We start from the raw sequence: 25,862 nt of genomic DNA, 5'->3' as shown, positions 1-25,862 counted from the left end.
TGAAGCTCTTAGTGCCATGGTCTAGTTGATTGATCAGGGCTGGGTGCTAGTTTGAACTGGATGAGCTTGGAGACTCTTCCAACCTGGTTGATCCTGTGATTCTGTGAGTCTCTCATTTGTTACTACACTGAGCAATTTATTCCACTTACCATTTGTGAAACAGCTACAGTACTGATGAGTTTTGATTTTCTCATTCTGAACATTTTACAAATGACTTCACTTTTTTTTCTTGGAACCACTGGATCAGGACTTGAAACAGCATGGGATCATTATTTGGGATTCTTCAGCCCAGAGAAGAGAAGGCTCCAGAGAGACTTTATTGCAGCCTTTCAGCATTAAAGGGGACTGTAAGAAAGACAGAGACTGACTTTTTAGCAGGGTCTGCTGCAACAGGACAAGGAGTGGTGGTTTTAAAGTAAGAGAGGGAAGAGTCAGACAAGATATAAAGAAGAAATTTTCAACAAGTGATGAGAGACTGGCCTAGGTTGCCTGGAGAGGTGGTGGATACATCCCAGGCCAGGTTGGGCAGGCCTCTGAGCAACGTTATGTAGTTGAAGATGCCCCTGCTGCCTGCAGGGGAACTGGACTAGATGACCTTGAGAGTTCTGTTCCAACCCAAACCATTCTGTGATTCTATGATTTTTCACCTCTTTAGGGACTTTAATGTTCAGCAAACCATGTACTTTTTTCCTTGCCTCCTGCTTTTCCAAACTGAGGTGACAGATCTCCCTTTCCTCTCTGTTGTGTCTTTAGGATCAGGGTGACTTTACTGCACGCTTACATTAAAGCCAAGATAGTCAATCTCTAAGCTTAAGTCATTGTGTAGCCACAGCCATCAAACAGTTTGTTGCTTCCCCACAGGAAGTTTCTGTAAATATCTCTGAAGACTTCATGGAGCATCTCTATGAAGGTGCCTTGGCCATCGAAGTGTATGGGCACAAGCAGAGTGGGGACCGCAAAAATCCAGCCCTGTGGGATCTGGGAATAATCCAAGCCAAAACACGCAGCCTTCGTGACAGGTGAGTATCAAAAAGGCATCCCTGGCTTAGCACTTTGGAGAATCACTGTAAAAGGTGCCCAGTGTTAAAGCAGGGTTGGGATGAGGCCAATGGGATGAGATTTAATAAGGCCAAAGGTTCTGCGCTTTGGCCACAACAACCTAAAAGCAGTGCTACAGGCTGGGATCAGAGTGGCTGGAGAGCAGCCAGGCAGAGAGGGCCCTGGGGGTGCTGGCAGATAGGAGCTGAAGATGAGCCAGCAGTGTGCCCAGGTGGCCAAGAGAGCCAATGGCATCCTGGCCTGCATCAGGAACAGTGTGGTCAGTGGGACAAGGGAGGTTATTCTGCCCCTGTGCTCAGCACTGCTCAGGCCATAACTTGAGAGCTGTTTCCAGATCTGGGCCCTTCAATTCAAGAGAGATGTTGAGGTGCTGGAAGGTGTCCAGAGAAGGGCAACACAGCTGGTGTGGGACCTGGAACACAAACCCTATGAGGAGAGGCTGAGGAGGGAGCTGGGGGTGTGCAGCCTGCAGAAGAGGAGGCTCAGGGCAGACCTCATTGCTGTCTCCAACTCCCTGAAGGGAGGCTGTGGCCAGGTGGAGTTGGTTTCTTCTGCCAGGCAAGCAGCAAGAGAAGAAGGGGACAGAGTCTCAAGTTGTGCCAGGGGAGGTCTAGGCTGGATGTTAGGAGGAAGTTGTTGTCAGAGAGAGTGATTGGCATTGGAATGAGCTGCCCAGGGAGGTGGTGGAGTCACTGTCCCTGGAGGTGTTCAAGAAAAGACTGGATGAGGCACTCAGTGCCATGGTCTAGTTGACTGGGTAGGACTGGGTGTTAGGTTGGACTGGATGATCTTGAAGGTTTCTTCCAACCTGGTTGATTCTCTGAGCAGTTGGATTTTGAACTGAAGACAAATCAATGTGTGTTCGAGACCATGTCTCTTAGACTATTAAAAACAGACTCTGCCTGCTGGTAATACAAAATGCAATATGTCAGTTGGCTTAAAGAAAAGTGATAGAGGAGAAATACCCATCTCCATTCCAAATTAAAAATGGTAAAGCTTGAAAGACTTTGCAGCCCCTTTTGTTTAGGCAAACTCAAGTGCATAATCAGTGTTTCAGCAAAAAAGCTGATTGCTCTCCTGTGTTTTGCTACACTGATCTGTGCCAGAAGGAACTTTAAACCAGCAAGATGTTGTCCTGACTCTACCCTCATATGTTTATTTAATATCTGACTGCAGTTCATTGTTGGCTGTGAAATGTTATCACTGTAATACTTGCACTGGAGGAGCTTTATTGCTAGTTACTTCAGGTGGAGTAAATATGCAACAGTGTGGTAATTTCAGGCTGAGAAGGGGGTTGCTTTTTTGGTGGCAGCCCTTTATTGTCCCCAGAGTAAGCTTAGTAGCATTTGTTTGAGTGTAAATTGTTTTGCCTCTCTCAAGCTCTGTACCCTGCTTTATTGGCAGTTGTTTCTCTCTTTACATCCAACCTAAGCTTGTGTTGAGTATTAAGCTATATATAGGCACGTTTAAAAGTAAAATCAGGAAAATATGGCAAAGAGGAGATGTAAAAAGGATGCTGTGAAATAATTAGATATGTCTGGTATCTGAGTAGTAAGTACCTTCTTCCTTTTTAATTTTTAAGCACTACAAAAGTGGCCATTTCTCATGTAAGCTCTTGGAATCATAGAATCAAGAAAGTTGGAAGAGACCTCCAAGCTCATCCAGTCCAACCTAGCACCCAGCCCTAGCCAGTCAACCAGACCATGGCACTAAGTGCCTCATCCAGTCTTTTCTTGAACACCTCCAGGCACAGTGCCTCCACCACCTCCCTGGGCAGCCCATTCCAATGCCAATCACTCTCTCTGCCAACAACTTCCTCCTAACATCCAGCCTAGACCTACCCCGGCACAACTTGAGACTGTGTCCCCTTGTTCTATTGCTGCTTGCCTGGGAGAAGAGGCCACTCCCCACCTGGCTACAATTACCCTTCAGGTAGTTGTAGACAGTAATAAGATCACCCCTGAGCCTCCTCTTCTGCAGGCTAAACAGCCCCAGCTCCCTCAGCCTCTCCTCATAGGGTTTGTGTTCCAGGCCCTTCACCAGCTTTGTTGCCCTTCTCTGGACATGCTCCAGCACCTAGAGTGCTGGAGAGCAGGAGAGGACAATACTATGATTAAGTTCAGGCAAGTGCCCTGAATCTGGAAAGCTTGTGAGGCAATGCCACATTTCATTCTGCTGTGTTGTGTGTGATTCTGATTGCACTGACAACTGTGGGTTTCTGTGGCAGAAGCTGGGGCCAGAGCTCAAATATTAGACTCCAGTGGAATTGGAGTTTGTATTGGAATCAAAAGGCTTATTTCTGATGTTTGACCAAAGTAATTGTTAGTAAAATCTGTGTGCACTACACAAGTGGTCACCCTAGACACCCATAAATGGTGCATCTGTTGAAGCACTCCTTTGCTTCTTCCATCAGCTTCAGATTTTTCCCTGCAAGTGGAAGAGAAACCAATAGAAACACCATGTGACATATTTTGCAGGTGGAGTGAAGTTACCCGAAAATTAGAACTCTGGGTTCAAATTCTAGAGCTGAATGAGAATGGAGAATACTGCCCAGTTGAGGTGACTCCTGCCAAGGATGTATGCACAGGAGGCATCTTCCAGCTCAGACAGGTAAGGTGACACGTCCAGGATTTCAGCTCTGAAGAGAGCCTGTGGAAAATGAAGAAGCTTCTGTTTTGTGTGGTAAAGAGATGGTGTCCAAGGAACTGTCAAGCTTAGACACAAAATACTATATTGTGTTGCTGGCAGCTGAAGCCCCATGGAGCTGCTCACTTGCTCCGTCCTGGTCAGATAGGGAAAGAATCAGAAGGGTAAAAGTGAGACAACTTGTGAACTGAGCTAAAGACAGTTGAAGAGATAAAGCAAAAGCCTTGCACAAGGAAACCAAACCAAGGAATTGATTCACCACTTCCTGCTGGCAGGCCACCTCTAGGGAAGTGGAACTTCATCACACCTAACAGTTACTTGGGAAGACAAACACCACCGTTCTGAACACTCTCCTCCTTCTTCTCCCCCCAGCTTCATATGCTGAGCATTATGTCTGGAATATCCCTTGGGTCAGCTGTCAGCTTTATATGCTGAGCATGAGGTCTGGAATAGCCCTTTGGTCAGTTGTGGTCAGCTATCCCAGCTATGTTCCCTCCCAGCTGCTTGTGCACCCTCAGCCTTCTTGCTGGTGCAGTGGGAGCAGCCAAGCTTGTGGCTGTGTGAGCAATGCTCAGCAAAAACAGAAATGTCACTGAATTACCAAATCTGTTTCCATCACAAATCCAAAACCTAGCTCCAGATGAGCTACTATGGAGAAAATTAACTCTGCCCCAGCCCAAACCAACACATGTCTAAAACAAGCATTAAGAAGAGGAAAGTGGAATCCTTTGAGGAAAGTGGGATGCTCTGTGAAGCTGCCAGCATGCATGAGCTCAGATGCAAAGGTGTTCAGAGGCTCCCCTGTAGTCGTTGTGCTACATTCTGTTCCTTGTTCTGTGGTAGCACCTGCTAGAAAGGACGTCAGTCTGGACTGAACTTAAATAGTATTTAAAGAGGTTCAGAGTCCCTCTTTATTTGATCCTTCCAGCCAACTGCTCCTTTGTCCTTAGAATTCTACACACACTAAATCGTTAATGATTAACTGAGTAGTTAACATTTTTAACTGATAAGCTGCAGCCCAGAGAGGCTAGGAATTAGTAAGATAGAGGCTGCACCTCTGAACAACCCAACCACTTTGATAGATGTATTTTTCTTTTCCCCAGTGTTTTCCTTTGCCCATGGATTTTACTAAAGAACAGTGCCTTTGCTGCACTGATAGCATGAATGGGTAAGAAACTTCAGTCAAGGAGTCAGGAAAAGTTCACTGAAATTCCAGTATCTTACAGAATTAGATTATTTCCTCTCCTCTCTTGTAAGTGGGGAAGAGATCCTATTTTCCACCTTCAGAAGTATTAAAAATAAAATCTGTAACTGGATGTTTTCAAAATCCCTCCAGAAGAGTAAACTGGGGTTTTGCTGAGTGCTGAACAGGGTTTTTTTTTTCTTCCCTTTACTGTAAATACATAAATTCTGTCAACATAAATCCTTGCAACAGAAAGGGTACCTCTTGAACACTGGTCCACTGAGATTGCAGTCATAGCATCATAGAATAAGCCAGGGTTGGAAGGGACCACAAGGAGCAGCCAGTTCTGACTCCCCTGCCATGCCCAGGGACACCCTACCCTAGAGCAGCTGCACACAGCCTCAGCCAGCCTGGCCTCAACCACCTCCAGCCATGGGGCCTCAACCACCTCCCTGGGCAACCCATTCCAGCCTCTCACCACTCTCCTGCTCAACAACTTCCTCCTCACCTCCAGCCTGACTCTCCCCACCTCCAGCTTTGCTCCATTCCCCCCAGTCCTGTCCCTCCCTGACAGCCTCAAAAGTCCCTCCCCAGCTTTTTTGGAGCCCCCTTCAGATCCTGGAAGGCCACAAGAAGGTCCCCTGGGAGCCTCCTCTTCTGCAGCCTGCACAGCCCCAACTCTTTCAGTCTGTGCTCACAGCAGAGCTGCTGCAGCCCTCTCAGCATCCTCCTGGCCCTGCTCTGGACACACTCCAGCATCTCCACATCCCTCTTGGAATACAGGCTCCAGAGCTGGATGCAGTGCGCACCGCTGTGTTCCTGGTGAAACACGATGTGGCTTGCCGAGCACTCTGCCAGTAGAGGTCTCTCTGGCATCAAACTTTCAACATTTTCTTTTTTTTTTTTCTTTCCTTTTTTTTTTGTTCCTCCCAAACATTTCAACCTGTTCTTTTGGGCAGGGGCAATCACGACGGATTCAAGTTGAAGTGAGATCCGTGCAGGAATCTGGGACCTTGCCACTGATGGAGGAATCAATATTGTCTGTTGGCATTGGCTGTGTTCAAATAAAACATCTCAAGCCACAAAAAGTACCTGAAAACTATCTGGTAAGAGTCTGAATGTTTCCTGTCAGCTCTGGCTGTTTCCAAGACATGTGACAACACAATGTCGTGGCCTAAGTTTGTTGCAGCTGTAGCCAACTCCATTTCTCTTGAGTGTTAGTTTATCTGAATTGCATTGATGCTGATTGTATGGATTATCAAGGTTAGTTTCAATCTAGATCTCTGTCATTGTGGAGGATCATCCTCTTAATCAAAAATAATCTTCTGTGCTAAGATTAATATTGTTAAGACTCCCTTCTGTGACTTCTCTGGCTTTGGGGGATGTTTTTCCTATGCTTATGAGCAGCACAACCTTAAAAACCATTCAAAGAAGAAGAAAAAAAGCCAATGTTTCTAAAATTCATGATGAGTTTGTCCAGGGGGTTTTATGTCAGATATTAAGAGGTGACTGCAGCTTTAAGGAATTACTCAAATGAAAATAAATCAATGGAACATATGTTCAAATCATGCTGAGTTACACATTAGAATTGTGAGAGACAGTTGTTGTTGCATGGTATGCACATAGAATCATAGAATCAGTCAGGGTTGGAAGGGACCACAAGGAGCAGCCAGTTCCAACCCCCCTGCCATGCCCAGGGGCACCCTACCCTAGAGCAGGCTGCACACAGCCTCACACAGCCTGGCCTCAAACACCTCCAGCCATGGGGCCTCAACCACCTCCCTGGGCAACCCAGTCCAGCCTCTCACCACTCTCATGCTCAATGACTTCCTCTTCACGTCCGCTCTGACTCTCCCCACCTCCAGCTTTGCTCCATTCCCCACACTCCTGCCACTCCCTGACAGCCTCAAAAGTCCCTCCCCAGCTTTTTTTGGAGCCCCCTTCAGATCCTGGAAGGCCACAAGAAGGTCCCCGGGGAGCCTCCTCTGCTGCAGCCTGCACAGCCCCAACTCTTTCAGTCTGTGCTCACAGCAGAGCTGCTGCAGCCCTCTCAGCATCCTCCTGGCCCTGCTCTGGACACTCTCCAGCATCTCCACAGCCCTCTTGTGCCAGGGGCTCCGGCACTGGATGCAGTACTCCAGGTGGGGTCTCAGCAGAGCAGAGTGAAGGGGGAGAATCACCTCTGCTGGCCACACTTCTGCTGCTGCAGCCCAGGCTCTACTTGGCTTTCTGGGCTGCAAGTGCACACTGCTGGCTCCTGTTGAGCTTCTCCTCCAGCAGCACCCCCAAGTCCCTCTCCTCAGGGCTGCTCTCCAGCCACTCACTGCCCAGCCTGGATTTGTGCTTGGCATTGCCTTGAACCAGATGAAGGGCCTTGCACTTGGTCTTGTTGAACCTCGTGAGTTCAACAACAGCATGTGAAACAGTGGTTTGCACAGGTGTCCAAAAAGGCCAATGTGATTCTGGCTTAGATCAGCAATAGTGTGGCTAGCAGGACAAGGGCAGTGATCATCACCCTGTACTGGGCACTGGTGAGGCTGCACCTCAAATATCAGGTTCAGTTTTGGGCCCTTCATTCCAAGAAGGGTGTTGAAGCTCTAGAGTGTGTCCAAAAAGGGCAGCAAAGCTGGTAAAGAGTCTAGAGCACAAGTCCCACGAGGAATAGCTGAGGGAACTGGGCTTGTTTAGCCTGTAGAAAAGGAAGCTGAGGAGAGACCTTCTCGCTCTATAAAACTCCCTGAAAGGAGGTTGGACTGAGATTGGAGTCGACCTGTTCTGCCAAGTAACAAGCAACAGGACAGGAGAAAATGACCTCAAGTTGCAGCAAGGGAGGTTTAGGTTGGGCATTAGGAAGAATTCTTCATGGAAAGAGTTCTCAAGCCTTGGAACAGGCTACTGAGGGCAGCAGTGGAGTCACCATAGCTGGAGGAGTTTAAAAGCCATGTAGATGTGGCAGTGCTGGGTTAACAGTTGCATCTTGATGGTTTCAAAAGTCTCTTCCAACCTGAAGAATTGTATGATTCTTTGTGTTGAGGAGTTGTTGGACAACCTCAGAAGCACTGCATCTCATCTCAAAGTGCAGGCAATATTGATCTGGTTTTAGGAGTTGGTCTTTTTGAGATGCTCCTATCAGTTTCTAGCGCAGTTTGACTTTTTCACCCAACAGCTAAACTGAAATGTTGTCTCTTGTCTGAGTTAGCAAGCCAAGATCTGGTGCAACAGAACAAACAAGTCTCTTCACTTGCTGGATTAGCTGCCCTGCTTGAGACAAAGCCAAGTAAATGTCAGGTAGTTTTCAGGACGCCACCCAGCTCTCCGTAGTGTTTACCCTGTCGTCAGGGTGTGATTCAGTGCATGTCTGCTCCCCTGTTTTGCTTAGTCAGAATAGTTTTTCCCTTTATGAACTCTGAAGCAGTTGGAGTTTTTGTTACCTCCTAACCTCAGCACTCCCTTGCTTCTTGTGTTTCAGGCACACAAAAAGGGGCATTTTTTCCACCCTTGCAGAGATGTCACTCTTCAGCTGCATCCTAGCCAGACTACTGCTCTTATTCCCGTTATGCTTCTGCTAGTGACTGCCAGCAGGCTTTCTGGCTACCCTTGCATGCCAGCAGTGCCCAGTACCCACGTCCTCTAGAGCAATTGCAGTCTTTTTTAGCAGAGCATGTTGCAGCAGGACAAGGGGAAATTCAAATTAGATAGAGAGAGGAAATTGTTTACACTGAGGCTAGTGACACAGTGGCCCAGGTTGCCCAAAGAGGCAATAGATGCCCCATCCCTGGAGACATTTCAGGTCAGGTTGCCTAGGACTTTGAGCAACCTGCTCTAGTTGAAGGTGTCCCTGCTGACAGCAGGGTGATTGGACTAGATGACCTTGAAAGGTCCCTTCCAGGCCAAACTATGCTGTCAGCCTACGAAAGCAAGAATGAAAGGTGATGTCTCCCACCAGAAAGTAATAGCAAGCAAAATGTGGAGAGGTCTGCCTTGTGACTCCTGACGTGGCAGGCAGTTATTCCAGCTCCCTAACAATCAGCTTAGGCATTTCCTCTTTTTCTCCTCCAAATGCTATAGCAAGCTTGCCCTGAGTCCTTTCTGCCAGACATAGATTTGTCAGTGCTTCCAGTAACATTGTTAACTCCTTCAGAAGATCCAGCATGTTTACCTTTGCTGTCACAGAATCATAGAATCAACCAGGTTGGAAGAGACCTCCAAGCTCATCCACTCCAACCTAGCACCCAGCCCTGGCCATTCAACCAGACCATGGCACTAAGTGCCTCATCCAAGTCTTTTCTTGAACACCTCCAGGCACAGAGACTCCACCACCTCCCTGGGCAGCCCATTCCAATGCCAATCACTCTCTCTGACAACAACTTCCTCCTAACATCCACCCTAGACTTCCCCTGACACAACTTGAGGCTGTCTCCCCTTGTTCCGTTGCTGCTTGCCTGGCAGCAGAGCCCAACCCCACCTGGCTACAGCCTCCCTTCAGGCAGTTGTAGACAGCAATGAGGTCTGCCCTGAGCCTCCTCTTCTGCAGGCTGCACACCCCCAGCTCCCTCAGCCTCTCCTCACAGGGCTGTGCTCCAGGCCCCTCACCAGCTTCCTTGTCCTTCTCTGGACACCTTCCAGCACCTCAACATCTCTTTTGAATTGAGGAGCCCAGAACTGGACACAGCACTCAAGCTGTGGCCTGACCAGTGCTGAGTAGAAGGGCAGAATAACCTCCCTTGTCCTACTGGCCACACTGTTCCTGATCTGCTGGCCACAAATTTCAAGTTGTTTCACTATGATGATTCTGTGATCATAAATCTTATTTTTTCCAACTACTCTATTTACTTCCAGTTATGAAGACTTCTAGTAGCTGTATTTCTGGGAATTTTCCCCATTAGAATTGTTGGTCTGTTCAAGTTTTTATTTAGATGAGCTGCTAGCAGCACATATTTGGGCAATCACTGCATTTTAATTGTGTGATCATAGAATAGATTAAAATCATAGAATCAGCCAGGGTTGGAAGGGACCACAAGGAGCAGCCAGTTCCAACCCCCCTGCCATGCCCAGGGACACCCTACCCTAGAGCAGGCTGCACACAGCCTCACACAGCCTGGCCTTAAACACCTCCAGCCATGGGGCCTCAACCACCTCCCTGGGCAACCCAGTCCAGCCTCTCACCACTCTCCTGCTCAACAACTTCCTCCTCACATCCAGGCTGAACCTGCCCACCTCCAGCTTTGCTCCATTCCCCCCAGTCCTGTCCCTCCCTGACAGCCTCAAAAGTCCCTCCCCAGCTTTTTTGCAGCCTCCTTCAGATCCTGGAAGGCCACAAGAAGGTCACCTGGGAGCCTCCTCTGCTCCAGCCTGCACAACCCCAACTCTTTCAGTCTGTGCTCACAGCAGAGCTGCTGCAGCCCTCTCAGCATCCTTGGGACCCTTCTCTGGACACTCTCCAGCATCTCCACATCCCTCATAGCATTTCTAAACTCAGACTTCTCTGTAAGACTGCTGATACTGCTTAAAATGGTTACACCTTTTGCATTCAGCATGTTTCCCACTATCAAATGTATTGAATGGCATGATTTTGTGTGTTTTGTCCTAGGAAGAAGAGGATGAGATGGACAGTTACCAGGTAAAACTTTTGAATTCTCTTCTTTTTACATGTTTTCAGATTAAAACATGTAGGGGAGGGCCAGCATTTTGGCTCTGCTGTACTGCTGGAATAGGCACAGAGGTTGTGTTCTGAAGAAACTAAAAGCTGAAGAATTGTAGAGATGCTGCAGAGCCATAGGGTGGATTAAATAAAAGGAAAACATCAAGGTGCCTTCATGTGTATTTCCAAAACTAGTTCCAGTTGCTCTCTGATTTATGAGGGAAGGAGTCTTTCTCCTGGACAGCCTCTGGTTAGATTGAGATTGTCCTCATTAAGAGCAAGCATGGCAGTGTGGAAAGATGCAGTCAAAATACCTCATACTGTATCCTATTTTGAACGTGCTCTGTGTACAAGAGCTGGGGTATATAGCATGGTAGAGCAGCCCTCAGGCAAGGGAGAGGGATTCTGTTGCTGGAGCCTTAAGAGGCTGAAATCAGGAGGTTAGTTTTGCTTGTGTGATCTCAGAGTGGCATGAGAACCAAGGAGGAACAATACCTGTGATATATTTTTCATCCTCATAACTTTAACAAAATCACCTCACCCTCATCCTAGATCTCAGCTTTGTATAGCAGAAGCAAACAGAGCTTTAGGTTTAATGCTCCCTGACAGACTGCAGCATCACTTGTAGGGGTCTGTGGGTGAGTAATACAGCTGTAGTTTGTAGGCTTGCATCCAGCCATTTTTCTTGACAAAGTATTTGCTGTAGTTTGATGTGGAATGAATCTAAACTGCTGTTGCCATAAAGAGGCTTGCCCAAAGGCATCCCTGAGCTGATAGCTCATCTTTGGGGCACCCACCATGCTGCATCTAGAGTATTGTTCATCATTTCTGGGCACTTCTACACCACAGACAAATGAACTGAATGTTGTTCAGGATACTGAGTTGGGTTTCTCTGTGAAGGAAATGAACACTTGCCAAAAAAAATGTGTTAAAAGGCTGAGTTGCACGTGGGGACAGAGGCATGATGCAGGGTGGGGATGGATTCCTAATCTGAGGCTGCTAAACACTGGGGGTGAGTCATGGATAAGGACTGGGATTTCCAGCTTTGCTGCAGGGTGGTGGTTAGTGAGTTTAAACTAGTCTGGAGTGAACAAACTGAAGTTTGTCCATCTGCACAGTACAGAATAACAGAGAAAGGGATGCTTCAAGCTGGCAAGTTAAAATACTTCTTCTGGCAACATGTGGGAAGTTAAGAATTTGGACCTGTGGAAAAAAGGCATAAGAGAGCTGGAGTGGTTTAACCTTCAGGGGAAGAAAAGGCTCAATGACAATGTATGTAGGTGGAGAAGGGTAAAGACAACAAGCTCTTAGTGGTATCTGGTGAACTGATGAAAGGCAATGACTCTCCCATGGTTATGGCCAGACACCAGAACAGGTTGCTCAAAGAGGTTGTGGAGTTTCCATCCTTGGAGATGCTCAAATCCCAGGAAGACACAGCTCTGAACAAGCTGCTGTGGTTGAGCAGAACTGGACCTAGACAGCCTCCAGAAGTGTCTTCCAACTTCAGCTATTCTGTGGAAAAGAAAATAGAGAGGAACTAAATGATTCATTGGAGGTCTGCTTTGTCTTTTTTGTCTGCTTCTTGGGTACAGGATAAGCAGAAGAGTTGAGGAAATGTGTAAGCCACAAGCAGAAAACTTTGGCTTTCCTGGATCAATATTTATCTTGATGCTTCCCCCTTTACAGGATAGGGATTTGGAAAGGCTCCGTCGGAAGTGGCTGTGTGCCTTAACGAAGCGTCAGGAGTATCTCGATCAGCAGCTGCAAAAACTCGTTGGGAAGCCTGGTAAGCAAAGTACTCTTAATGACAGGTGGAGAGAGTCATGGCCATGCACTTTTTATCTCACCAGTAGTTTGCTTTCAGTGAAACTGAAGTTAGAGAAACCTCCATAAGGTTGTTCATTATTCAGATGTTATTGTGTGTTTCTTGTGTGCTGCATTTCCCATCAGAGCGGGGTTTGTTCTGTTGTGGATGGTATGAGATCACTGACAGCACTAAGAAATTGTTCTGCCTGGCATCCTTCTTCTCTAGATAAAACAGAAGATGATGCAGACAGGGAGGCACAGCTTTTGGAGATGAGGCTAACACTCACTGAAGAGAGGAATGCTGTCATGGTTCCTTCTGCTGGCAGTGGGATCCCTGGAGCTCCGGCGGAGTGGTATGAACACACACTGCCATACACAAGAGTGAACGTAAAAATGATGCATGGCCTGCTCCTGGCTTGGATTGTTGCCCTTCTCTACTTGCTTTAATTTAGCCTCTGTACACTGCATGAGCACAGTTGTTAAAATTAGGCCTTTTGCTTATAGTATTTTATTAGGCTGTGTGTCTGAAACCCAGAAATGCTATTTAGTAAACGATAGTATTATTGATCCAAGTCTAATTATGACCTTCTGAAGAAGCTGAATCAATATTTATCACCACTGCACTTAGCATTAAAAAAAATTAGCTAATATGTTAATTACCTAGTTCATTGGCTTAAAAGATTGCTCTGCACTAATAAAACTGCATCTACAGGAGCATTTGCAGATGACACCAAGCTGTGTGGCACAGTCGACTTGCTAGAGGGCAGGGATGCCATCCAGAGAGACCTGGACAGGCTGCAGAGGTGGGCCCAGGCCAACCTCATGACATTCAACAAGGCCAAGTATAAGGTCCTGCACCTGGGTCAGTGCAATCCCAAGCACAGCTCCAGGCTGGGTGGGGAATAGCTTAGAGCAGCCCTGAGGAAAAGGACCTGAGTTGATGACAAGCTCAACATGAGCCTGCAGTGTGAGTACAGCCCAGACAGCAACTGTGTGCTGGGTTGCAGCAAGAGCAGTGTGGGCAGCAGGGCAAGGGAGGAGAATCTGCCCCTTTATTCTGCTCTCCTGAGATCCCACCTGGAGTCCTGTGTGCAGTTCTGGAGCCCCCAAGTCAAGGACATTGAACTGTTTGAGCGAGTCCAAAGGAGGGCTGCAGCAGCTCTGCTCTGAGGACAGGCTGAGAGAGTTGGGCCTCTTCAGCCTGGAGAGTAGAAGGCTTCAAGGAGACCTTATAGTGGCTTTCCAGTATCTGAAGGGGACCTACAGGAAGACTGGGGAGGGACTATTGACAAGGTCTTGTAATGACAGGACGAGGAGTAATGAGTTTAAACTGGCAGAGGGAAGATTTAAACTACATGTGAGGAAAAGATCTTTCCAGTGAGGGTGGTGAAACACTGGCACAGGTTGCCCAGGGAGGCTGTGGATGCTTCCTGCCTGGAGGTGTTCAAGGCCAGGTTACATGAGACCTTGAGCAACCTGTTCTAGTGGGAGGTGTCCTTGCCTATGGTGGGGGGTTGGAACTGGATGAGCTTTGAGGTCCCTTCCATCCTAAAGCATTCTGTGGTTCTATGATTTTGTTGTGTTCCTGGTTTGAGCACAAAGCCTGTTTAGCCAGCAAGTGTTACATGTCATTTTATAAACCTCACAAATAATGAAGTACACTAGGCTGAGATTGCCAGAGTGTAGCTGCTGTGAGTAGCAACTGTAGGTAAGGAAGCGAAGTGGTTACTCCAAATCTCAGTTATTTTCAGCTGTTTTTTTTCTCCTGGGCAAGTCTCTGACTTTTTATTGATAGAATGGGGTGTCAGGGGATTTTAAGGGTGAAGTTTGATAAAGCTGGTATCATAGAATCATAGAATCAACCAGGTTGGAAGAGACCTCCAAGATCATCCAGTCCAACCTAGCATCCAGACCTATCCAATCAACCAGACCATGGCACTAAGTGCCTCATCCAGTCTTTTCTTGAAGACCCCCAGGGACGGTGCCTCCACCACCTCCCTGGGCAGCCCATTCCAATGGCAATCACTCTCTCTGTGAAGAACTTCTTCCTAATATCCAGCCTATACCTATCCTGGCACAACTTGAGACTGTGTCCCCTTGTTCTATTGCTGGTTGCCTGGGAGAAGAGGCCACCCCCACCTGGCTACAATGCCCCTTCAGGTAGTTGGAGACAGTAATAAGATCACCCCTGAGCCTCCTCTTCTGAAATGAAAACATCTCACCAAATACTTGTTGGAATCACATCAACCTTCACATCAAAGTGTTCAACTGAGTTTGAAAACACTTGAGTTGTAGGAAACATATGTGGGGAAGAATCTGGTTCCACCACTTTTGCACCAGAGGAAATGTTTAGTAGAATTCAAGCACTGCATATATTATGTAAGGCTCCTGTTGACTGTAAAGTTCATCAGCATCAGCTCTGTCATGAGATCATAGAATGGCAGGACATAAATGTGACCTCTGGGGATCAACTTGGCCAACATCCTCTCTAAAGCAGGGTCATGCAGGGCAGTTTGCCCAGGATTGCATCTAGGCAGGTTTGGAATCTCTCCAGAGAAGAATACTCCACAGGCTCTCTGGGCACCCTGGTCCAATGCCCTGGCACCATCACAGGAAAGATTTCTCTCCTTAGATGGAACTTGCTGTGTTCCAGTTTGTGCCTGTTGCCCCTTGTCCTGTTTCTTGGCAGCAGTGAAAAGGATCTGGCTCCATCCTCTTGACTTCTGCCCTTTAAAGATTAATAAGCATTGAAAAGATTCCTTCTCAGTCTTCTCCAGGCTAAGTAGTCCCAGGTCTCTTAGCTTTTCTTCATCAGAGAAATGCTGCAGCCCCCTCATCAACTTTGCAGCTTCAGTTTCTTGAACTAGGGAACCCAGAACTGGACCCAGTACTCCAGATATGGTCTCACTTGAGTAGGGTAGAGAGGGAGGAGAACCTCACTTCACCTACTGACCACATTCTCCTCAGTGTCTCCTCAGTATTTGCTTTCTTGGCCACAAGGGCACGTTGCTGTCTCATGAGAAGTTGTCCACCATCACTCCCTGGTTCTTCTCTGCAGAGCTGCTTTTCAGCAGGTCAGCCCCTAACCTGTGTTGATGCACGAGCTTATTCTTTCCCATATCTGGGACTCTAAACTTGCCCTTCATGAGATTCCCCTCTGCCCAACTGTCCAGCCTGTTCAGTCTTGCTGAATGGCAGCACAGCCTGAGAGTATGTCAGCCACTCCTCCCAGTTTGGGAGAGATGGCTGCAACCCATTTTTACAGCTCAGATTGCAAGAAGGAGCCTCAAAGTCTTTCATGCTTCATGTTACATTCTTAGGACCTAATTAACGTTGTGTAGCTTTAAAGTGCTTGGCCACAGAACACTTCATTTCAAAAACAGAACACCACCTATGTCACCCTTCTTCCATGATATGAGAAATACCTTTAAGGGCAGCTTTGACCCTTAAATATGTGTGTTTTATAAGAAGGAGTAACAGCTTTCTAATGTGGCAGCATCAATGTTAGTTTAAAAACTCTGACACTGCGTTTTCTGACTCTCACTCTGCTGTCAGTAGTGCAGAGGGGTCTGCACCTAATAAATGTGTGTGTCAGAGTAAGTAAACTTCATTTTGCTGATAGTATTACAGAAGGAGATAACATTTCTGAAAGCTAAGGTCAAGGAATGGAATACTTTAAGAGAGTTGGTATTAGGAAAATAACAATTGAGTTCAGTCTCCTGGAATCTACAACAGTCAATGAAAACAAAGCAGTTTGCCAAAGTTATCACTACTCTGGTTTGGAATTGCAGTTGTACTTATTCTGCCCCTGTACTCAGCACTGGTCAGGCCACCCCTTGAGTGCTGTGTCCAGTTCTGGGCTACGCAATTCAAGAGAGATGTTGAGGTGCTGGAAGGTGTCCAGAGAAGGGCAGCAAGGCTGGGGAGGGGCCTGGAGCACAGCCCTGTGAGGAGAGGCTGAGGGAGCTGGGGGTGTGCAGCCTGCAGAAGAGGAGGCTCAGGGCAGAGCTCATTGCTGTCTACAACTCCCTGAAGGGAGGCTGTAGCCAGGTGGGGTTGGGCTCTTCTGCCAGGCAAACAGCAACAGAAGAAGGGGACAGAGTGTCAAGTTGTGCCAGGGGAAGTACAGGCTGGATGTTAGGAGGAAGTTGTTGGCAGAGAGAGTGATTGGCATTGGAATGGGCTGCCCAGGGAGGTGGTGGAGTCTCTGTGCCTGGAGGTGTTAAAGCAAAGCCTGGCTGAGGCACTTAGTGCCATGGTCTGGTTGACTGGATAGGGCTGGGTTCATGGTTGGTCTGGATGATCTTGGAGGTCTCTTTCAACCTGCTTGACTCTATGATTCTACTGATTGTAATGTGCTGTGGATTTGTGTCATAAGATGAGTGCTGAGTAAAGCTGTGCTAGTTTAAATGCCACCACTGTCCCTGTTTTGTGTTTTAGGACTCCTGTGCCTGGTATGGAAACTCACATCCCTGTTATTTTCCTTGACTTGAATGGTAAGTGACTCTAAAAATGACAGAGCTCTTTGAAATCAGATTTATACAACCAATGACACTGTAGAACTTAAACAAGCTAATGAAGTGAAGAAATACCTGGAGTGGCACGAAGATTAATTTGATTCGTGCAGATTTGTCACTGCAACATTGTTTAATGTCTCAAAACACACATTGCAGATGGAAGGAACCATAGGTTTTAATAATCCTACTGTTTTGCAGGCCTTTAATAATTAAAATATTAAAATGAGTACACCTAAGGGAATGAAGAGCAAAAGTCAGTGTGAAGGAAAGTTACTGGTGGCAGTGTTCTGTCTGAGGTTCTCACAGGGATATAGCACTGATGCTATGTCTTACCATTGCTTTACTGGTCACTTAGAGGAAAATGTGAAGTCACTGGTAATAACATCTGCATATCAAAACAATAAAGCATGTTCATGTTAGTCTTACAGACTGTGATCCTATAGGCTTTATTAAACAAAGTCTACAACTACCTGAAGGGGCATTGTAGCCAGGTGGGGGGTGGCCTCTTCTCCCAGGTAACCAGCAATAGAACAAGGGGACACAGTCTCAAGTTGTGCCAGGGTAGGTATAGGCTGGATGTTAGGAAGAAGTTCTTCACAGAGAGAGTGATTGGCATTGGAATGGGCTGCCCAGGGAGGTGGTGGAGACACCGTCCCTGGGGGTCTTCAAGCAAAGCCTGGATGAGGCACTTAGTGCCATGGTCTGGTTGATTGGTTAGGGCTGGGTGATAGGTTGGACTGGATGATCTTGGAGGTCTCTTCCAACCTGGTTGATTCTATGATTCTATGAATGTCCATCCAAGTACAAGACAGCCAACCATATCCTGGGCTGCATCCAAGGCAGCGTGGCCAGCACACGAAGGGAGGGGATTCTGACCCTCTGCTTTGCTCTGGTGAGACCTCACCTGCAGTGCTATGTCCAGATCTGGGGTCCTCAGCACAGTAAAATCATGGACCTGTTGAAGGACACAGAAATGATCAGAGGGCTGAAACACCCCTGCTGTGAGGACAGGCTGGGAGAGCTGGGGTAGCTCAGCCTAGAGAAGTTCTGGGAAGAATGTGTTGTGGCCTTTCAGTAGTCTAAGGGAGCTATTGGAAAAACGTGGACAGACTTTGTAGCAGGACCTGTTGCAGCAGGACAAGGAGTGGTGGTTTTAAACGAAAAGAGGAGAGATTCAGACTAGATAGAAGAATTTTTTACACTGGGAGTGGTGAAACACTGTGACAGGTTGCCTGGAGAGGTCATAGGTGCCCCATCTCTAGAAATGTTCCAAATCAGGTTGGATGGAGCTCTGAGTAACCTGATGTAGTTGAAGATGTCCCTGCTGACAGGGGACTAGATGACTTTGAAAGGTCCCTACCAACCCAAACCATTCTGTGATTCTGTAAGATCCACTTCTAACAATGTCAGATACAGTGATAAGTGGTAGCAACCCCAGAGTAGTTCAGAGAGCCAGCATTTCTTATCAGTATATCAGAAAGGTCTGGAACACAAACACTATGAGGAGAGGCTGAGGGAGCTGGGGTTGTTTAGCCTGAAGAAGAGGAGGCTCAGGGGTGATCTCATTGCTGTCTACAACTACCTGAAGGGACATTGTAGCCAGGTGGGGGGTGGCCTCTTCTGCCAGGCAACCACCAATAGAACAAGGGACACAGTCTCAAGTTGTGCCAGGGAAAGTACAGGCTGGATGTTAGGAGGAAGTTCTTCACAGAGAGAGTGATTGGCATTGGAATGGGCTGCCCAGGGAGGTGGTGGAGGCACCGTCCCTGGAGGTGTTCAAGCAAAGCCTGGATAAGGCACTTGGTGCCATGGTCTGGTTGACTGGATAGGGCTGGGTGCTAGCTTGGACTGGATGATCTTGGAGGTCTCTTCCAACCTGGTTGATTCTATGATTCTATGAAATCCTTCTTAAGATACAGAAAAGAAAGTTGACACTTGGGTTAGAAGCATTGGGTGGGAGTGAGGAGGTGACATTCTCCCTGTCTTTGCTGCAGTAGTGATTACATTTATGGTTGGTTCACCTCAGAAAGCACATTGCTAAGTCAAATGGCTTCAGAGAGGAGCTAGTTAATAATTCATTCATGGTGAGTGACTGGAGCAAGAACAGGTTGAGCTTCTTCTCAGAAACCATATTAAGGGTTTATTTAATCATGATCTATAATGATTGTATTTTCACTTGTTCAACCAGCAGCTTATCTTCATTTAAAAAACAAAACAACAAACCTCCACAACACTTGTCTAATGCCAAGTGAGAGATGTACTTGGTATGATTGAGCAGTACTGCTGCAAGCATACCTGAGGACTAGGAAGGGCTGTTTACAACTGGAAGAGATGGCTACACAGGAGAGGACATTTCAAGGCACACTTGAATGTGCCCCCAAATCCTTGTACATACTTTCTACATAGTAATGGGGTTCTTTTTTAGGTGTAGGTAAAGTGTAAGTATCCAGACTGAGGAATTAGTGATGAAAATGTGAATCCAACACTTGTCACATGTTTCTAAAAAGGGTGATTGTTTTCTGTCCCCTCACCTTCTGCATCCACTTTTGTTTCTAGCTGATGACTTCAGTTCCCAAGATAACCTTGATGACCCAGAAGCAGGTGGATGGGATGCTACACTTATTGCAGAAGAGGAGGAGGAATTCTTTGAACTGCAGATTGTGAAGCATCATGACAGTGAGGTAAGTAGATGCAGACTGGTATACTTCAGTGAAAAGCCTTCTAATTGTTCTCTTTGTGTATTCAGATGTGAAGACAGTGGCAGCACACAAAGGGTACAACACTTGATCCTTACATGACTGGCTTTTCATTCATGAAATATATGCTAGGAGAATGACCTTGACTTAAATAGTAAAATTCAGGCATCTGCCTTCATTTAGAGTCATAGAATGGTTCAGGTTGGAAGGGACCTCAAAGATCATTTAATTCCAGCCCCCCACTATAGGCATTACAAAAATCCAGGCATTACAAAAGCTGGAGAGTCTGATTTTACATTTAAAAACCACCAAACCAAAACCCTTGAGCAAGTTAGAGAACTGAAGCTTCCAGCTGGAAGCCCAGTCTCAGCAGTTTAGTTAGAGTTAACATTTAGGAGGCTCAGGGGGGACCTCATTGCTGTCTACAACTACCTGAAGGGAGGCTGTAGCCAGGTGGGGTTGGGCTCTTCTGCCAGGCACCCAGCAACAGAAGAAAGGGACAGAGTGTCAAGTTGTGTCAGGGGAGGTCTAGGCTGGATGTTAGGAGGAAGTTGTTGGCAGAGAGAGTGATTGGCATTGGAATGGGCTGCCCAGGGAGGTGGTGGAGTCACCATCCCTGGAGGTGTTGAAGCCAAGCCTGGCTGAGGCACTTAGTGCCATGGTCTGGATGATTGTCTAGGGCCGGGTGCTAGGTTGGACTGGCTGAGCTTGGAGCTCTCTTCCAACCTGGTTGATTCTATGATTCTGTGATTTACCTCTGCATGGTTACATTCATTAGAGTCCATTTTGCCATGCAGATCATGGTTTTACGACTTCAAAACTGTTGCTTTATAACTTTTGCTGGGTTTAGGATCTGTGATTAATATTTCTTTTACCTTCAAATTTTGCTCCTTGCTCTGCAACTTTTTTTTCTCTTGAAAATCATAGAATGGTTTAGGTTGGAAGTGACCTCAGAGATCATCCAGTTCCAACCCCCCTGCCATAGGCAGGGACACCTCCCACTAGAAGAGGTTGCTCAAGGCCTCATCTAACCTGGCCTTGAACACCTCCAGGGAGGGAGCAGCCACAACCTGTGCCAGTGTCTCACCGTCCTCATTGTAAAGAACTTCTTCCTCACATGTAGTTTAAATCTTCCCTCTACCAGTTTAAACCCATTCCCCCTCTTCCTGTCATTACAAGACCTTGTCAACAGTCCCTCCCCAGCCTTCCTGTAGGCCCCCTTCAGATACTGGAAGGCCACTATAAGGTCTCCTGGAAGCCTTCTCTTCTCCAAGCTGAAAAGCCCCAACTCTCTCAGCCTGTCCTCATAGCAGAGCTGCTGCAGCCCCCTGAGCATCTCTATGGCCTCCTCTGGACTCGCTCTCACAGTTCATGTGTTAGGGGCTCCAGAACTGTACACTGTACTCCAGCTGGGTTCATGCCTGATGGTTTTGGTAGGCTTTTTGTTTTGTTTTGTCTTTAAAGCCTGGAAAGACGACTGCCAGGCTAATTTTCTTAGGGCTTTGAAACCTTCAGTAATATTTTTATCTTAACATTGAAAAAGAGAGATCCCAGCTTTTGCTGTACTGCTAGAAATGTTTCAGCAAAACTCCTTCTCAAATACAGGTGGGAGAGTTTCATGCAGTCTGATGGAAGATTTTCACTGCAATGTCTAGCTGCTTTCTGGTTTCTCTTAAATTAGGTCAAATGGTCCTGTAGTTCTGCATGCTCTGTGATTGATTAGCAGTGATCCTGGGTATTCAAAGATCTTGTTTTCAAGAGGAAACATTCCAGGGTTTGAGCAAGTTGGCATTTTTAATCCCAACATCTTCATTTGGCAAACTAATCTTGATTTTTAAATGGCCTCTTCTAAAGATCAGGGATTTTTTTTCTTCATAGGGAGTGAAATGGAGAAGCTGACTCTCAAAATGTATGTATTATGTATTTTTGTTAATTATGCTTAATTAATTACACTTAATTATACACCTAATTATGCTTATTAGAGGATACGTTTTTTTTTTCCTTTGCAGGTGAAAGCAGAAGCCTCCTGGGATTCCACAGTCCATGACTGTATCCAGCTCAGTAAAGGAACAGCAGCAGATGAAAGGGTTTACCTGATTGTGAGAGCCACTGTCCAGCTCAGCCACCCTGCAGAAATGCAGTTAGTGTTGCGCAAACGCATCTGTGTGAACGTCTATGGCAGACAGGTAAACCTTCCACAAGTCCTCCACGTTGCCACTCTGCCCTGTGTTTGTCACTGCTGGAAGAGGGGAAGGCTGTGATTTGTGCAAGGTGCTGCTGTCACAGCCTGTAATGGCAGGCATGGAGACTCGAGGCTGCTGACTGGTTTTGATGGTAGCTTTTGTAACGAGGATGATAATGCAGCTTTTTTCTCAAAGGGTCAATGGCATTTAGCTATGAGAGGTTTGGCATTAACTGGATTCATTGCAAAATGCTTTATCTCCAGTCATTGGAAAGAGTAGAAGGAGTTAACTTCTCATAGAATCAACCAGGTTGGAAGAGACATCCGAGATCATCCAGTTCAACCTATCACCCAGCCCTATCCAGTCAACTAGACCATAGCACTGTCATCAGCTTAGAGTTCCTGTTCTGCAAAAGCTATGAATCAAAAGAAACTTGTATGTTTCCCTACTCTTACAATATGTTAACACATTACAGTACCACAGAATATTAGGGGTTGAAGGGGACCTGTAGAAACTGTTAAGTCCAACCCCGTTAGTTCACAGGATCACAGAATATTAGGGGTTAGAAGTGACCTCTGGAGATAGAGTCCAACCCCCTTGCCAGAGCAGGACCATAATCTAGTGCAGGTCACACAGGAATGCATCCAGAGAGGTCTTGAAAGTCTCCAGAGAAGGAGACTCCACAACCTCCCTGGGCAGCCTGTGCCAGTGCTCCGTGACCCTTACAGTAAAGAAGTTCCCCCTTGTGTTGAGGTGGAACCTCCTGTGCTGTAGTCCATTGCCCCATTGCCTTGGGTGCAACCAAGAGAGCCTGTCCCCTCCCTCTTGACACTCAGCTCTCATATCTTTATAAACATTTATTAGATCCCCTCCAAATCTTCTCTTCACCAGACCAAAAAACCTCAGGTCCCTCAGTCTCTCCTCACAGGGCAGTGCTTCAGCCTCTTAATCATCTTCATAGCCCTCTGTTGGACTCTTTCAAGTAGATCTCCATCCCTCCTGAACTGGGGAGCCCAAACAATGCTAACAATTTCTTTTTATGCATCCAGATATGTGGAGATAAACCAGCAGGAGCTGAACCAGCAGTCCTCTGGTGTAATTTGTCAAAGTTAATCACTCTGAAGTCTTTTATGTTTTCCACATGACTTGTGCTCTTAGGATAATGTGCAGGTGAGAGCAGGATGTTTGCTAAGTGGAAAGCAGAAGGCAGCCGTTCCGTTTGCTGCACTGTGTCCTGAGAAAGACTTCATTCTTGAGAAAGGTGGTGAGGAAGAGTTTGTTCAGCATTGCCTCAGCTCCAGCTTCCCCTAGCAGCGAGAGTGACACAGCAGAAAGCCTGAATTGTTATTCTGTTTGCACATCTGTAGTTAAAATCTGAAGCAAGAGCAAAAGAGGTGTGGTCACACCCAGAAACCTTGTAGGCAATTGTAAACTGCTCTTAGTGCTAGGAGCAGAAGTACAGTCCTTGGTGCTTAGATCAAGCAGAGTCTTTTTTTGGTCCTAACAGAAGAGTGTATTCGATAGGTAAATAGAATGTATCACAGTATCTCAGTATCACAGTATCACAGTATCACAGTATCACAAAGGTTGGAAGAGACCTCACAGATCATCAAGTCCAACCCTTTACCACAGTGCCCAAGGTTAGACCATGGCACCAAGTGCCACATCCAACCTTGCCTTGAACTGCCCCAGGGACCACGACTCCACCACCCCCCCAGGCAGCCCATTCCAGTGCCTAATGACTCTCTCAGTGAAGAATGTGTCAGTAATTACACTGGTGTTAAGTCTTCATCAGCTCTGCTCTCTGTGGGTTTAGTCAGGGATGGTTTTTACTTTAATTCAACAGAGAATCTTTGCCTTTCTTGCTGGGTTTCTAAAAATCCTCGTCAATAACCTTTGCTGGGTGTTTGTCTCAGCAGCATCTTTGAATGACTCATCTCTGCATTAATTCACCAGTCCAGTTCTTAACCCTGCAAGGCGCCAAGTCAGCATAAACAATGACCATGCCCCTTAAATCATTCTTCATAACGATCTCTTTGGTCAAGAATTTAGTGTCTGTACTTGTCAATATTCAAGACAAGTCACCTAGGGCTCTAGCAGAAAAAACACAAAACTCCACCTCTAGAACCAGCAAATGCTTTGTGTGCTGGGTAAGCAGTCACCTTGCTGTGGAGGTGACTTAACTCTTTCTCTGGGTCTAAAATACAGACAAGCAACTTTTTTGTCTCCCAGTTAAAATCTGTGACTCTTGCATATGCCTTGGTTAGTGTTTTGCATTTGGACTTGGAGTGATAAGAGTCGGTCAGGGTTGGAAGGCACCACAAGGATCATCTAGTTCCAACCCCCCTGCCATGCCCAGGGACACCCCACCCTAGAGCAGGCTGCACACAGCCTCACACAGCCTGGCCTCAAACACCTCCAGCCATGGGGCCTCAACCACCTCCCTGGGCAACCCAGTCCAGCCTCTCACCACTCTCATCCTCAACAACTTCTTCCTCATGTCCAGTCTGAATCTCCCCACCTCCACCTTTACTCCATTACCCCAGCCCTGTCACTCCCTGACAGCCTCAAAAGTCCCTCCCCAGCTTTTTTGTAGCCCACTTCAGATCCTGGAAGGCCACAAGAAGGTCACCTGGGAGCCTCCTCTTCTGCAGCCTGCACAGCCCCAACTCTTTCAGTCTGTGCTCACAGCAGAGCTGCTGCAGCCCTCTGAGCATCCTCCTGGCCCTTCTCTGGACACTCTCCAGCATCTCCACATCCCTTTTGTCCCAGGGGCTCCAGAACTGGATGCAGTACTCCAGGTGGGGTCTCAGTAGAGCAGAGTAGAAAGAGAGAATCCCCTCCCTGGCCCTGCTGGCCACACTTCTGCTGCTGCAGCCCAGGCTCTGCTTGGCTCTCTGGGCTGCAAGTGCACACTGCTGGCTCCTGTTGAGCTTCTTGTGCACCAGCACCCCCAAGTCCCTCTCCTCAGGGCTGCTCTCCAGCCTGTATTTGTGCTTGGTGTTGCCCTGACCCAGCTGCAGGACCTTGCACTTGGTCTCGTTGAACCTCCTGAGCTTGGCTTGTGCCCACCTCTGCAGCCTGCCCACATCCCTCTGGATGGATCCCTGCCCTCCAGCCTGGCTGCTGCACCACACAGATTGGTGTCATCAGCAAACTTGCTGAGGCTGCACCCAGTGCCACTGTCCATGGCACCCACAAAGATGTTGAACAAGACTTCTGTCACTGGAAACTTTGTCTCAATAGAAATATTATGTTAAACCCTGTTTTCCTTAAAGCAAGAAATATTCACCTTGGGTTTTTTTTGTCTCCTCACAGGGCTTTGCACAGAGTTTCCTCCGGAGAATGTCTCACCGAAGTTCCATTCCTGGCTGTGGTGTCACTTTTGAGATAGTCTCAAATATTCCAGAGGTGAATAAGAAATCAGAGTCTCTCAAACTGCCTAAGAGCCTCTACCTTTCTGGTTTTTGCCCCTGTTTTGAGCATGCTAGCTCTCACTGCTGCAAGCATAAGCTATGGTTCCTCTAAAAGATTAAGCATATTCCTTTACATGCTGTGACTTAGCAGCAACCTGTGCCTGATCAGTGTCATTATGTATTTTGTTGAGTGAGCATCTATTTGCTCAGGTCCTTGAAGAAACAATTTAGAGAGAGAGAGAAAAAAGGGGGAGTAAAGATGTGTATGTGAAGTGCCTAATGCAGGGTGCATGAGAATATGTAAAAAATAACAAAGTGGCTTTCTCTGAGTGATGTCTTTATGCAGCTCTTGATTCCTGAGCATGTTCCTAGCTAGATGCTAATCCTCTCCTTCCAAACAGATGCTCTATCACAGCACTTGTAAAAACATTAACACATGAAGAGCCAGAAGTCTGATTGCTGCCTGATGCTGTCTGTGATGTTCTGCTGTATCTAGCACTCTGTGTTGAAATCTCTCTCAAGCAATGTTCTCATTTCACTTTTCTGCAAATCACTTGAAATTGTGTTTTCCTCACAGGATAAGTAACACCCCAAATGCATTTGAGCTTATCAAGTGGCAGTGTGTCACTGTGGACTCTCAAAACCAACCAAACGATAACCAGGTGGAGCTTGAGATGGCTGTGACAGAGCACTCATGCAATTGGCATGGTGTGAA

At 46.9% G+C, this 25,862-nt stretch overlaps 1 protein-coding gene across 3 annotated transcripts in view; it reads left to right on the top strand.

Moving 5' to 3' along the window:
• Positions 1 to 25,862, top strand: part of KIF13B (kinesin family member 13B) — a 190,703-nt gene that overhangs the window by 123,593 nt on the left and 41,248 nt on the right. For all 3 annotated transcript variants that reach the window (XM_064146678.1, XM_064146679.1, XM_064146676.1), the window contains exons 23-32: positions 862 to 1,019; positions 3,537 to 3,669; positions 5,848 to 5,994; positions 10,479 to 10,508; positions 12,216 to 12,315; positions 12,562 to 12,688; positions 16,776 to 16,831; positions 19,409 to 19,533; positions 21,558 to 21,734; positions 25,050 to 25,142. In XM_064146678.1, coding sequence (XP_064002748.1) covers positions 862 to 1,019; positions 3,537 to 3,669; positions 5,848 to 5,994; positions 10,479 to 10,508; positions 12,216 to 12,315; positions 12,562 to 12,688; positions 16,776 to 16,831; positions 19,409 to 19,533; positions 21,558 to 21,734; positions 25,050 to 25,142 — 1,146 coding nt within the window. The remainder of the gene's footprint in view (positions 1 to 861; positions 1,020 to 3,536; positions 3,670 to 5,847; positions 5,995 to 10,478; positions 10,509 to 12,215; positions 12,316 to 12,561; positions 12,689 to 16,775; positions 16,832 to 19,408; positions 19,534 to 21,557; positions 21,735 to 25,049; positions 25,143 to 25,862) is intronic.

This window comes from Pogoniulus pusillus, chromosome 7, assembly GCF_015220805.1.
Source record: "Pogoniulus pusillus isolate bPogPus1 chromosome 7, bPogPus1.pri, whole genome shotgun sequence".
NCBI lineage: Eukaryota > Metazoa > Chordata > Aves > Piciformes > Lybiidae > Pogoniulus > Pogoniulus pusillus.
This window is presented reverse-complemented; position numbering and strand designations above follow the sequence as displayed.